Source organism: Rhinatrema bivittatum, chromosome 6 (genome assembly GCF_901001135.1).
Source record: "Rhinatrema bivittatum chromosome 6, aRhiBiv1.1, whole genome shotgun sequence".
Taxonomy (NCBI): Eukaryota; Metazoa; Chordata; class Amphibia; order Gymnophiona; family Rhinatrematidae; genus Rhinatrema; species Rhinatrema bivittatum.
The window spans coordinates 6296779-6311165 of record NC_042620.1 but is presented as its reverse complement, the minus strand read 5'-3'; the positions used below and the strand labels follow the sequence as shown (position 1 = coordinate 6311165).

Sequence of the window (14387 nt, the reverse complement as noted above, 5' to 3'; positions counted from 1 at the left end):
TCCCGCCGGCCGCCTGGACCCACGCGGCCCTCCGACAGGTATTTAAAAATTTTGATTTTTACACTTCCTGGTGCCTGTCATTTCAAATGTCATTTGAAATGACAGGCACCAGCGCACCCAGGTTACTGTATAGGCGCTGTATTAAGCGCCTATACAGTAAAATGGGTTACGCGGGCATAACCCTTCCCTAACGCTTTAAAGCCGCGGCATGCATTTGCATGCGATTAGAGGAGAGTATCGGGGAGTTAGTGAAGAGAACTGTGCGTGCGGGGAGGAAGGGTGCGCCTGACACTACCGCACTGTTTCTACCTCGACCTTACTGTATCGACCTGTATGTGAGACACAGTTATGCACTCCAGGTGCCTTTCCACCCAAAGAATCAACTGTTGTGCCTTCTGAGCTACTGCTTGGCTCTTGGTTCTGCCCTGCTGATTGATATAAGCCACTGTGGTCACATTATCTGAAACAATCCTTACTGACTGACCTCGAACTAATGGCAGAGACTCCCTCAAGGCTAAACAGACTGCCCTGGTCCCTAACCGGTTGATAGACCAAGCAGATTCTCCATGGACCAAGTACCCTGGACCAAGTGCCACTGACAAATTGCTCCCCATGCACAGAGACTGACATCATTAGTAACTATCACCCAATCTGGAACCTCAAGGTCCACCCCTCGAATAAGATTGGAAGTCTGAAGCCACCAGGAAAAGCTCTCTCTTGCTTCGCCCTCAAGGAGCAGCTGAAATTCCTTGGAGATCGGCTTCCAACAAGCCAAAACCTTCCTCTGCAAGAGTCTCAGATGGGAAAATGCCCATGGCACCAACTCCAGGTTGGAAGTCATCGAGCCCAGGACCTGTAAATAATCCCAGACCTTGGGAACACATAACTGCAGTCACCAGCAAACCTGATTCTGCAGTTTCAATACTCTTTCTTCCGAAAGATACACTTTGCCGACCAAGGTGTCGAACTGAGAACCCAGACACTCCAAAGTTTGTGTCGGGATCCAATGACTCTTTGCCTTGTTCACTACCCAACCGAGGACCTTGAGAAGATCAAGAACGTTGTGAACCGACTGGCGACAAAGGGGCTCCATTCTGATAAGCCAGCACCAGAACACCTTCCTGCCGCAGCGCCGCTGCTACCACCACCATCACCTTGGTGAAAGTGCAGGGGGCCGTGGCTAGACCGAAAGGAAGGCTCAGAAACTGAAAATGCTTTCCCAGAATCATGAAGCAGAGAAAATACTGCGAGTCCGGATGGAAGGGAATGTGGAGATAGGCCTCAGTGAGATCCAGCGACGCCAGAAACTCTCCCTTGCAAAATCCCACTATCACTGACCGCAAGGTCTCCATCCAGCAGTGTGGCACCTTGAGTGCTGCATTCACATTTTTCAAATCGAGAATTGGACGAATCTTGCCCTCCTTCTTCGGGACCACAAAATAGATGGAATATCTTCCCTTGCAAACTTCAGCCGAGGGAACTGGAATTACTGCCCCTAGGCATTGGAGACGATCTAGGGTCTCCCGTACTGCTGACTGCTTGCTCATGGGACTACAGAGGGAAATTAGAAACAGTACGCGAACGGGCCGAGCAAATTCTAAAGCGTAGCCGTCTCTGACGGGAGGGGAAAAAATGCTCCCATCTCCCAGACCCCGCAGTGGTGCAAACCTCCTCAGTACAATGTGAAGAGTTGCTTGCCCTTTTCTGCCTCCTTATTCTTGATGTGTGCACAGGTATTGTACGCAGGTACCTGTCAGTGCACAATCAAGGTATGGAATCTGTTGCCAGAGGATGGGGCAAAGGCGAGTAACAGCGGGGTGCAAAAGAGGATTAAACAAGCTCTGGAAGGAAAAGGCCATAAACAGCTATTAGTCAGGTAGAAAGCCGGCGCTAATCCCTGGGAGTGAGAATCAAGAAATCGGCCAACTATTGGGGATCTGCTGGGTATTTGTGGCCCACACTGGCCAATGTCAGAGACAGAGTGCTGAGCTCAATGGACCTTGGTCTGACCCAGCCTGGCACCTCTTATGTTCTTAGACACATGCCAGCATATCACAGGGGGAGACGTTCTACACCAATGAGCGTATTTCAGCTCTAACATAAACAGCACTTACATATGAACATAAGAACATAAGAAAATGCCATATTGGGTCAGACCAAGGGTCCATCAAGCCCAGCATCCATTTTCCAACAGTGGCCAATCCAGGCCATAAGAACCTGGCAAGTACCCAAAAACTAAGTCCATTCCATGTTACCATTGCTAATGGCAGTGGCTATTCTCTAAGTGAACTTAATAGCAGGTAATGGACTTCTCCTCCAAGAACTTATCCAATCCTTTTTTAAACACAGCTACACTAACTGCACTAACCACATCCTCTGGCAACAAATTCCAGAGTTTAATTGTGCGTTGAGTGAAAAAGAACTTTCTCCGATTAGTTTTAAATGTGCCCCATGCTAACTTCATGGAGTGCCCCCTAGTCTTTCTACTATCCGAAAGAGTAAATAACCGATTCACATCTACCAGTTCTAGACCTCTCATGATTTTAAACACCTCTATCATATCCCCCCTCAGTCGTCTCTTCTCCAAGCTGAAAAGTCCTAACCTCTTCAGCCTTTCCTCATAGGGGAGTTGTTCCATCCCCTTATCATTTTGGTTGCCCTTCTCTGTACCTTCTCCATTGCAATTATATCTTTTTTGAGATGCGGCGACCAGAATTGTACACAGTATTCAAGGTGCAGTCTCACCATGGAGCGATACAGAGGCATTCCTAACAAAACTGAATCCCTCTTCCTTGCACCATTGTCTCATCCACGCATTGAGACTCCGGAGCTCTGCCTGCCTCTGGTGACCTGCGCGTGGAACAGGAAGCATTTCAGAGAATGCCACCCTGGAGGTTCTGGATTTCAGCTTCCTACCTAAAATCCTAAATTTGGCTTCCAGAACCTCCCTCCCACATTTTCCTATGTCGTTGGTGCCCACATGTACCACGACAGCCGGCTCCTCCCCAGCACTGTCTAAAATCCTATCTAGGTGAAAGGATCATTATGATCCTTCCAGCTGAAAGGTGCTCTTTTGATAGCAGAAGACATTAATTCGTGCCTTTGTTCCACCCCTCCCAACTCTGCAGGTGAACATGAGTGGAAAATAGTTACCTCAGGCATTGCTGACTGTTACTACAATGTGACAGAACTGCCGTTCGGTGGCCTCATCTCCTTCCGAGTATCCTGTGTGAATAAAGCGGGACAAGGTCCTCACAGCAGTTCATCAGAGCAGATCCACATAGAGGATGCAGGTGAGTCAGCAGTCCTGGATAATACCCAGGCTCCCTCTCACTGTCCCGGCACCTCTACCACCCGGAGATAGAACCCAAGCTCCCTCTCACTGTCCCGGCGCCTCTACCACCCGGAGATAGAACCCAAGCTCCCTGTTACTGTCCCGGCACCTCTACCACCCGGAGATAGAACCCAAGCTCCCTGTTACTGTCCCGGCGCCTCTACCACCCAGAGATAGAACCCAAGCTCCCTGTTACTGTCCTGGCACCTCTACCACCCGGAGATAGAACCCAAGCTCCCTGTTACTGTCCTGGCACCTCTACTACCCGGAGATAAAACCCAAGCTCCCTCTCACTGTCCCGGCACCTCTACCACCCTGAGATAGAACCCAAGCTCCCTCTCACTGTCCCGGCGCCTCTACCACCCAGAGATAGAACCCAAGCTCCCTGTTACTGTCCCGGCGCCTCTACCACCCGGAGATAGAACCCAAGCTCCCTGTTACTGTCCCGGCGCCTCTACCACCCAGAGATAGAACCCAAGCTCCCTGTTACTGTCCTGGCGCCTCTACCACCCAGAGATAGAACCCAAGCTCCCTGTTACTGTCCTGGCACCTCTACCACCCGGAGATAGAACCCAAGCTCCCTGTTACTGTCCTGGCACCTCTACTACCCGGAGATAAAACCCAAGCTCCCTCTCACTGTCCCGGCACCTCTACCACCCTGAGATAGAACCCAAGCTCCCTCTCACTGTCCCGGCGCCTCTACCACCCAGAGATAGAACCCAGGCTCCCTCTCACTGTCCCGGCGCCTCTACCACCCAGAGATAGAATCCAAGGTTCCTTTTACTGGAAAAAAAGATTTCTATCAGCCTTACTGACTTATTTTCTATTTGGCAACATTAATAAATAGATGAATAAACTCATGAGATGTTTGCTGTTTTTCCTTTCCAGAGCACAAAATGGCATCAGCTCTAGCTCCTGCCACCACAAAAGCCACAACTGCCCCAGGATTGCTGGAGAAAAGAGTTCCTGAGGTCACCCCTGATGCAACTGCTGCTGTCCAGGCCCAGATTCTTAGCCCCCTACCTAAAGGTCCCCCTCCTCCTACTCCCCCGAGAAAACCCAAAGGTATCCCCTCTAGGCCACCGGCCACACCCAGCGTGGCAACACAGCCTACAGTACATGCAGCCACGGCAGCCGTGTCCACGTCTGCCACGGAGCGGCTCTCCCAGGCAGCGCCCATGCCTAATTATACAGCTGGCAAACCTTCTCCAACTCCTCCTTCAGGAGCTTCTCCGCTCATCACCACCGCACCCACTCCCTCTCCTGTATCCTCCTTAAGAGCTCCTCCCCCTCCTCCTTCCTTTCCAGCTAAGACCCCTCCAGTTACACTGAAACCAGCAGCTAAAACCTTCCCTGTGCCCCTCGCAGTGCCCAGCAGAAGCGCAGAGCCGAAGCCCGTGTCAGGCACCGCACCTGTGAGAGGCGCACCTGCGCGCTCTAAGCCTGTGACCGCCCCGGCCGCTGCGTCTCCCGCGCCTGACTCCCCGGTTTACAAAGCAGCCCCCTCTGCCACCCCCACCTACATGGTCACCTCTTTTATTTCTCTGCCACCTACAACACCCGCAATGGGAGGTCCACCCCCCACCGTCCCCTCACCCCCTCCAGCTGAAGCTCTGCCACCTCCCGCCCCGCAAACTGCACCCGCCAGGCTCTTGGCTGGGAGCGTTACCGCAGGGAAGGAGCCCAGGTACGCGCCGGCGGCACGGGACGGCACCTCGCTGCGCCAGGGAGTGCCGCAGAAGCCCTACACCTTCCTGGATGAGAAAACAAGGTGAGCGGCGCCAGGGAAAAGGGACCTCGGGAGGCCTGGTCCATCCCGGCTCGCAGTTTCAGACCTCCAGCGATGCCTCCTGCCTGGTTAGAGAGCCCTCCCCAATGCTTAAGCTAATTCCGCCTTTGTGCCACTGAAGCCCGCGGAGCATGGCCTGGGCTATCCCAGCCCGCCCTGCAGTAGGTTGGGGAAACCTTCGGGTCTCTCTCGCTCGGTGCTGTTCAGGCGAGGAAAGGGGTGAAGCGGAGAGGGACACGGGGAGCCCTGCAGAGAGCGCAAGCAGTGGGGGAGGGGCGGGGGTGGGCGCTGGCCCTGAGGCGCCTTTCCCGCAGCAGTGGTGAAGTATCAGAAAATTCCCGGCGCGTACAAAACTCTTCCACAATGCGCAGCAAGGTGGAGATGAAAACACAGCGCCCCCCCCCCCTCCTTCTCTCACATTTCTCAGAAAAAATTCAGAAATCGGGAGACAAAAGCCTAATAGAAACCTGGAAACACCCGCACTGCAGTACCGGTGCCAGCTCGTGTCCCTCACTCCCCCTCCCTCACCAGGGCCTTCCAGGACTCTCCACCCCCCCCCCAAACGCAGCCCTTACCCTGAGCAGAGTTTCATGGAAAGGTTGGGGAGGGGGAGGTCTCAGAAGGCCCCTGATACCTCCTGACGTTTGTGTTGCCTGGGAGGGAGGATCCTAGGCCGCCATGGGAATGAAAGAGATGGGCCCTCGCATTCAGGGGGTTTATTGGCGACTTTACACGCGTTGTGCAGGTAATTCTGTAGCTGCTGTTCCCCCAGGATTATAAAGTGGTTTTTCCTGCTTATTCTTTTGTGGAAAGCCTCAGATTTTCCCTCTCAGATTTGGGAAACGTGCATCCCTGATCTCTTTGTATTTTCCACATCACAGGAGGAAATGCACTGCTGGTTCTGTGGGGCTCGCTGGGTTGAGCGACCTGTGCTTATAGGCCCCGCTCCTCAGGCTCGCTCCTGTCAGCTGTCCGGCGGGCCGCAGTGGCCATTTTCCCTGCGGGCAGACGTCTGCACGCAGTCTCGCCCCGTCCAGCGCTGTTCTGGCGCTCGCGCTCGTGTGCTTGCGTATTTGCGCGTGTAAAGCTGCGGCCTAAACTGGTGCGCGTATTGGCGCGCGGGGGTGTTTTGTGCGTGTGCACGACCGCGCCCTAGTTCTGGCTGCCTGGTTACGTGCGGGGATACCTGTGTGCGTACCACCGCGGCCTGCGTTTTGGGCGCGTATTTGTGCACGCACTGCCAGACACTGGTCGTGGGTGCCCAGGAGTCCGCCTAGAGCCCAGTGCGGGAAGACAGTGGTGCCGGGGACAAAACGGGTTAAGCGCCCGGCTAGCGGTGGCGCTGCCATGCGAGGGCAATCCAGCCATCACTTTCTCTTTGCCTGTGTCCGTGCTGCTTGGATGCTCAGAGTGATTGGGCCACTTCGGGTGTTGCCGATGTTGGGAAATCCTCTTGGGAGGGGGCAGAAGGTGACACAGAGATGGGTCCCCCTCCGCCCTTGTTCCCGATGACAGAGACATCTCTGGCAGCAGGGCCAGAGAGTGTCCAGTTTGCGCCTATGGGCCCCAGTTTGGATCCCTACTCCTTTTCCCGGGTGGAATTTTCCGGAATCTGCGGGCTTTTTGCAGGGCTGTCCAGTGGGGGTGAAACAAACTACTGCAAAGGGTTTGCATGCTCGGGGCTCCCTTTTGTCAGCCGCCGCAGACAAACGCCATAGGGAGGCTGTTCCGGGGGGGGAATGTGGATCAGGATACCTCGGATGACTCTGATGGGGACTTGGGTTTATCCCCTTTGGAAGAGGGAGAAATTCCACCTAATTTGGAATCGCAGCTGACTCTGCTCCGGTTTTCTCACAAAGTTGAGTTGCCGAGTCTGTTGATTCGGATGCTGAAGACGCTTGGCGTGGATTTATTTTATTTATTTTATTTAACATCTTTTTTATACCGACATTAAAATACACATCATATCGGTTTACATCAAAACGAAAGGTCGAAATTATTTATTTATTTATTTATTTGCATGTTTTTATATACCGACCTTCCTCAGAAAAGACATCAAGTCGGTTAACAGAGCGTCTGTACAGATCTTTAAGATCATGATGACGTAAAATTTACATACATAGTTCCATAGCCATAGTAACAATAAAATCACAACAATAATAAAATTACATTGAACTTACATTGAAATTACATTGGATGGGATGATGCTGTGGGATTGCAAAAGAAAGATCCAGTATTAGTCACCTTAAATAAGGCATTGTGTTTCTTTCTCCTTCTGGATCCAATTCAAGAGCTGATTGTCCTTCCATGGAGCGCCCCAGAGGCAAATTTTAAAGAGGGGTGCGCTTTAGCGGGTTTCTACCCCTTGGATCCAAAGGCAAGGGATCAGCTGCGATTGCCGAAGGTGTTACAAAGCGAACCTCCATTCCCTGCAAATACCCGGATCAGTCCAGACTCCTGGGTTTTTGCCTCCCTTCCAGCAGATGGAGACAGAGAAAATATCTTAGGCACTGCCCTATAACCCAGTGTGCCACCTGCATCTCCTCAGTATTTATCCGTATTTCTCTGTCTCCAGCACCCGAGTTAAACAAACAAAAAAAAAGAAAGAAAAGGAGAATGGATTTATCCTCCCAGGGGGTTGGTAGGTCCTGGTGGGACCTTCTCCCCTGGTAGTAGGGTGAAGACGAGCAGGGGCTGGGAACCCCAGATTTGCTCTTTCTGGGCGCCAGGGGTGATGGCTCCCTCCCCTCCAGCGAGGATTATGAGCAGCCTCTGCCACCTTTCTTCAGGAAAGTGTTCCTTTTTATTTGATTCTAATAAAGTTTAAAAAAAAAAAAAAGAAAGGTCAGAGGAGAAAGGAAGTTGAGATGCGCTGGTTGTGGTGCCTCTCGCCCTGTCGCAGGGAGCAACGGAAGGCAGTGAGAACAGTCTAATTTTGATTTTTTTCCTTTGGTCACGGCTCTCAGCTCCCATTTCCCGCTGCTTGCCTATGCCGGCCGTGAGGTCTTGGTCGCACCACGCTGTGCCTCGCATGAGCCGCTGCTCGCTCTGTGGAAGGCGACTCATCTCGCCCAGGCCCACCGATACTCCCGCTGCCTCCCTGGGGGAGAGGGCTCTTCGCGGGTGACCATGACGGCACATCAAAGCAGCACAGCCCCAGATGGTTGCCAGCTGCCCCGGAGGATGAGGCCGACCCATTCCCTCTAAGCACGGGAATGGCGGCCATTTTGAGCACGCTTAAGGATGCTGAAGGGAGAGTGGCAGGGGGAGGGAATCCTCCGCCAGCGCTGTCGCCTCCTGATTTAAGCCCTGATGAGGCCCGGGAGGCCTTGGGAGACCAGACGGGAAGGATCCTGATCCCTTGGAAGGGGAGTTTGGTGGGGGGTCCTCCTCATTTTTCACTTTGTGCTTTTATTGCACCAGGCATATTTGACCAATACATTTTATTAAGGTGAATGCGTCTATATCAGTGGTCACTAAAAGAACCACCATACCAGTAGCAGGAGCGGTGACTCTGAAAGATCTTCAGGATAGGAAGCTCGAGGTGCACCTTAAGAAGATTTTTGAGGTCTCTGCTCTAGGCATCTGGGCAGCAGTGTGCAGCAGTTTTATGCTTCGAGCAAGCCTAAGATGGATGCATCAGCTGCAGAGTGCCAGGGATCTTTTGCCCCAGGAGTCTGAGCAGGCGGAACGCTTAGAGGCAGCAGTGGCTTATGGGGCCGATGCTTTATATGATCTTATTCGCACCTCTTCTAGGACAATGGTGCTGCGGTCTCAGCTAGGAGACTCTTGTGGTTGTGAAACTGGTCAGTGGATGTTTCGTCAAAGGTTAAGAGCAGGCTACTTTTTGGTGAAGACTTGGAACAGCTGATAAAGCAGCTCAGAGATAATAAGATGCATAAGCTCCCAGAGGACAAGCCAAAAGGGCCTAAAGGATTTCTTCCAGTTCGCTCTCGTTTTTGAAGCCAAAGGGGTTTCCGTCAGAGCAGAGCTCCGGGCGCAGGCCAAAAGCAGACCTCAGGGAGATCTCAGTCTTGGCCCCAATCCTTTCGTGGACATAGAGCAAACCGGGAAAGCACCAGCCAAGGGCCTAACAGAGTCAAATCTTCGCAATGAGGAGCGGCTGGCCCTCTCCTCGGTTCCTGTCATCAGAGTGGGTCAAATCACATCAGACCAGTGGGTTCCTAAGCGTGATAGGACAAGGCTTCGTGTTAGAATTTGCTCAACCACTGAGAAACCTATTTATGGTATCTCCTTGTGTTTTCCTGGCAAACAAAGTCATTCAGCAGACCATTCAGAGGCTGAGGATGCTGGGGGCCATTGTTCCTGTCCCCTGGAAGGAGCGGGGGACAGGACATTAGTCCATTTATTTCGCTATACCTTTCGTCCAGTCTTGGAATTAAAAAAGGTGAACGTGGACCTTCAGGTCTGTCAAAGCGGCAGTGAGAAGGGGGGAATTCCTTGCTTCTCTGGATTTAACGGAAGTGTATCTGCACATTGGGATTCGCTGGGATCATCAGAGATACCGCAGATTCATGATCTTTGGATGGCATTTTCAGTTTTGTGCTCTTCCGTTCGGCCTAGCCACTGCTTCGAGAACTTTCACCAAGGTAATGGTGGTGGTAGCAGCAGCCCTCAGAAAGGAGGGGGTGATGGTTCATCCATACCTGGACAATTGGCTCATCCGAGCGAAGTCAGAGAACCTTTGCAGGCAGGTGGTGGAGGTAGTCTTACACCACCTCAGATCCCTGGGCTGCAGTGTGAACTTGGCCAAATGCCACCTTTCTCCTTCTCAGGTTTGGAGCTCTTAGGCGCGTGCTTCGATACCCATGTGGGCAAGGTTTTTCTCAAGGAGGAGCGGATTGTCAAGCTATAAGCGCAAGTTTGGAACCTGTTGGACATCAGGGTGCCCAGGGTCTAGGATTACTTGAAGATCCTTGGTTCCATGGCCTCGACCTTGGAGCTGGTCTCATGGGCTTTTGCATATATGAGACCTCTACAGAAAGTGTTTCTATCCCACTAGGATCTGCTGTCAGAACAGTTTCATCTTCTACTGCTACTTACAGAAGTTGCCAGGTCCAGTCTTTGGTGGTGGCTTGGCTGGGCCCATTTGGAGCGTGGGATGGTCCTCGAGGTACCTCAATGGATAGTGGTGACTACCGACGCCAGTCTCTCTGGCTGCGGGGCTATGTGTCAGGCCCAGTCGGTACAGGGCCAATGGTCGGTGGAGGAAGCGAATTGATTGATCAATTGGTTAGAGACAAGAGTGATGCAGTTGGCTCTAGAGAGATTTCTTCCCCTCCTACACAACCAGCCAGAGTCCTATCAGACAATGTGTCAACAGTGGCCTACATCAACCATCAAGGAGGAACTATGAGTCAACTGGTAGCTCTGGAAGCCGAGATGCTGATGTCCTGGGCAGAGCAGCATCTGGCATTAATAGCAGCATCTGACATAGTGGGCTCTGACAATGTGCAAGCAGATTTTCTCAACTGGCAGCAATTGAAACCTTGGAGCTGTCAGGCAATGCAATGGGCCTCTTCTCTCACAGATGGGGCAGGACACATATGGATCTGATGACAATGTTATGGTTAAGTGTGTTTGGTGGATCCTTGGGTGCTGTGGGAGATAACCACGCCCACGGGGAGGAGCCCCGTGAGGAGCCACAGCACTAGGCTAGACTCGTAATGCACAAAACACAGTTAGTTCTTTATTAAATAGCTTGAAGAGAGCCACCAGAGGCAGTCTGGTAGTTGCAGTCTCAGGGACCTCGGCAGAGAGAGCCCTTCTCTCCTTGAAGATGGAAGGAGGTTCTGGAGCAGGTTTCCCAGCTAGGAGATACTGTGGAGGAGATTGACTGAGAGTTAGAGAACTCACTAGGTGTTTGCTGTTGATATGCGATTCCACCAGTTATGTACAGGCACCGTGACAGGGAGAGCAGGCCCTCGAGGAGCGAGTACCTGTTCCCTGTAAGGCACCTGAAATAAAGCAGAGGGCCCCCGAGGAGCGGGTACCCAGGTTAGCAGTTACCCCGAAAGGCAGAGAGTGAGCTTCCAGCGGCAGCATGGAAGCGGCAGAGTAGTGTAGACAAGAACGAAATCGAGTCCTTGCTAAATCAACGAGCTAGCAAATTAGTGAAGATAATATACCTGGATGGCGTGATGTAAGCATGAGGGAACGCCCTCGAGGTTCACGCCAAGGATGGTACAAAGACGTGGGTTGCGCGCACGCGCACCCTAGTAGGTACCTGGGAGGAGCCATGATGGGAGGCTGCACCATAGCCATTCTGGGGATGCCGGAGAGGTTGGTTTGTAGACACTGCGGTAGCCATCTTTCCTAGGTAAGCGGGAGGAGCCATAATTAAGGTGAGGCAAATGGGGCGAAGCCGTCTAGCACTGATGGACGCAACAACAACTCGGAGGAATGCCAAGGCACCTTGTTTTTTTCAGTCGCAGAAGAGAGCATGGAGGTCGATGCTGTGCTGTTGTCTTGGCCGCATGACATTCTGCTCTACGTGTTCCCTCCATGGCCTCTGGTGGGCAAGATTGTCAGGAGGATAGAGGTCCACCTAGGAAAGGTGATTCTCAAGGCTTCGGAGTGGCCAAGAAGGCCTTGGTTTGCAGACAAGGTCAATCTAGCAGTGGACGGCCCCCTGAGACTGGGCCATCTTCCAAATCTTCTGCGACAGGGCCCTATATTTTTCGATCAAGAAGATCACTTTTGTCTAGCGGCTTGGCTTTTGAAAGGAGGCAGTTAAGGAAGAAAAGCTATCTGGAGGATGTTATTTCTACTCTGCTGTGGGCTTGTAAAACCTCTACTTCCTTGGCATATGTCCGGGTTTGGAGAGTCTTTGAGTCCTGGTGTATGGAACAGGGAGCTGATCCTGTTGAGCATCGGTTGCAGAGATTCTGATATTTTTGCAGAGAGGCCTCACAAAAGATTTGTCCTTTAGTTCCCTGAGGGTGCAGGTGTCGGCCTTTGGCTGTTTGTGGGGCAAGTCTCATGCTTTAACTCTGGCTGTGTATCTGGATGTGGTGCATTTCCTCATAGGAGCGAAGCACTTGCACCCCCCTGTTCATAAGGTGTGTCCTTCTTGGAGCCTTAACTTGGTCCTCAAAGCCATGTGTGAAGCTCCATTTGAGCCTCTTAAGAGGGCCACCATAAAAGATCTGACTTTGAAGGTGGTTTTCTTAGTAGCAATTTGTTGAGCCAGGAGGGTGTATGAACTTCAAGTGCTGTCACGCAGAGACCCCTTTTTGCAAGTTTCAGATTCCGGAGTCTCTTTGAGGACGGTTCCATCCTTTCTACTGAAGATAGTGTCTGTGATCCACTTAAGTTAGTCTGTGGAGCTTCCGGCCTTTACAAATCTAGAAGTTGATGCACCTCATGCTAAGGAGTTGAAGTGTCTGGATGTTAGAAGGGCCTTGTTGCAGTATTTAGAGGTCACTAACAGTTTCCGGTTGTCGGATCACCTTTATGTGCTATGGAGCGGTAAAAGAAGAGTCAAAAGGCATCAAAGACGTTGGTTGAAAGAGGCTATTGGTTCCACATACATCTGTTGTGGTCGTCCTGTCCCGGAAGAGTTAAGGGCTCATTCTACCCATTCTCAGGTGGCTTCTGGGGATGAGTGCCAACTGGTTTTGCCACAAGAGATTTGCAGGGTGGCTACTTGGAAGTCTTTACATACTTTTTCCAGACACTACGTTTTGGACGTCCAGGCTCCGGATGTCAACAATTTTGGCAGAAGTGTTCTTCAAGCGGGACTCTCACAGTCCCACCCAGGAAGTTTGGGTACATCCCAGGAGTCTAGACTGATCCAGGTACATACAGGGAAAGGAAAATTGGTTCTATTTTCGTTCCTGTAGTACCACAGATCAGTCCAGAAGCCTGCCCACTGAGGAGGTTGAGAGTCCACTCGATCTGTTTTGTTTTCATAATTATGATTTTTACTGAAGAATCCCTTTAAGAAGTTCTCTAGATTTAATTACGAATTTTCCTTGCCCTCTGCTCATTCTGGGGAAGATATTTAGAAACATAGAAATGATGGCAGAAGAAGACCAAACGGCCCATCCAGTCTGCCCAGCAAGTTTCACACTTTTTTTTTCCTCATACTTATCTGTTACTCTTGGCTCTTAGTAACCTTTTGGTTCTATTTCCCTTCCACCCCCACCATTAATGTAGAGATTTTTAGTCACATATTTCTGCTTGGGTACTGATAAATACTGAGGAGATGCAGGTGGCCCACCGGGTTATAGGGCAGTACCTAAGAAAATTTCTCTGTCTCCATCTGCTGCAAGGAATGCAAAACCCAGGAGTCAGGACTGATCTGTGGTACTACAGAAATGAAAATGAGCAAGTAAGAAGGAGGAGAAACTCTAAAATATGCTCAGGATATGAGGACTGAGTTTGTCCTTAAACAGACTTTTGAGGCCATGGCCTTGAATTTGCAGATTGCTTCTTGCTACTGCCTGGTGGCTCAAGCTGGTTTGCATCTCTCTCAGGAGATACAGGGAGTGGGGTCCGATGGTGGATCGGTGATGGAACCAGGTGCCACATTCTTAGATGATGCAGGCTGTGAATTGGTGCAGATGGTTGCTTAAGAAGTGGCTTCCATGATAGTAGCTAGATGCCAGTTATGACTGCAAAATTGGTCGGCAGACACTATTTCCAAGTCCAACTTCACAAGGTTACCCTTTAAGGGGTTCCTTTTGTTCACCAGTGAATTGGAAAAAATGGCGAATTGTTGGGGGGAATTGAAGGTTCCTTGTTTACCAGCAGCATAATGTCCTTTTGGGGCGAAGGGATGCTCCAGGGATTACCATTGGTTTCATCCTTACAGAGGAGCATCAACTTAAAGGTCTCATCTCTATGGAAGATCTCAGTCCTTTCAGCCTAGAAAGCTTCGTAAGGATATGGGCTCCAGGACTGGAGCACCTCAATCTTCACCTTGAAGATGTACAGGCTCACCTACTACTGGTGCAGGAGATAGGTGGGCGTCTACCTCTCTTTTATCAAAGGTGGGTCCAGATTATGACGAACCAGTGGGTCCTGGATGTGGTAAAGCATGGCTATGCTCTGGAATTTTGCCAAATTCCTCTGGATGCCTTTGTAGTCTCTCCAAGCAACTCTCCACAGAAAAGAGTGGCAGTGGAGAATACATTAAGGAGGCTGTTGGATTTGAAGGCCGTGATTCCTGTTCCCAGATTGCAGAAAAATACAGGGTGCTGTTCCATTTATTTTGTCATTCCCAAGAAAGAGGAGGGG

General features: G+C 51.3%; 1 protein-coding gene across 1 annotated transcript in view; it reads left to right on the top strand.

Annotated features, from left to right (window-relative positions):
• The window catches only part of SPEG (striated muscle enriched protein kinase), a 497600-nt gene that overhangs the window by 438341 nt on the left and 44872 nt on the right, over positions 1–14387 (top strand). Inside the window, exons 37-38 of the mRNA XM_029605011.1 lie at positions 3129–3293; positions 4223–5105. Coding sequence (XP_029460871.1) covers positions 3129–3293; positions 4223–5105 — 1048 coding nt within the window. The remainder of the gene's footprint in view (positions 1–3128; positions 3294–4222; positions 5106–14387) is intronic.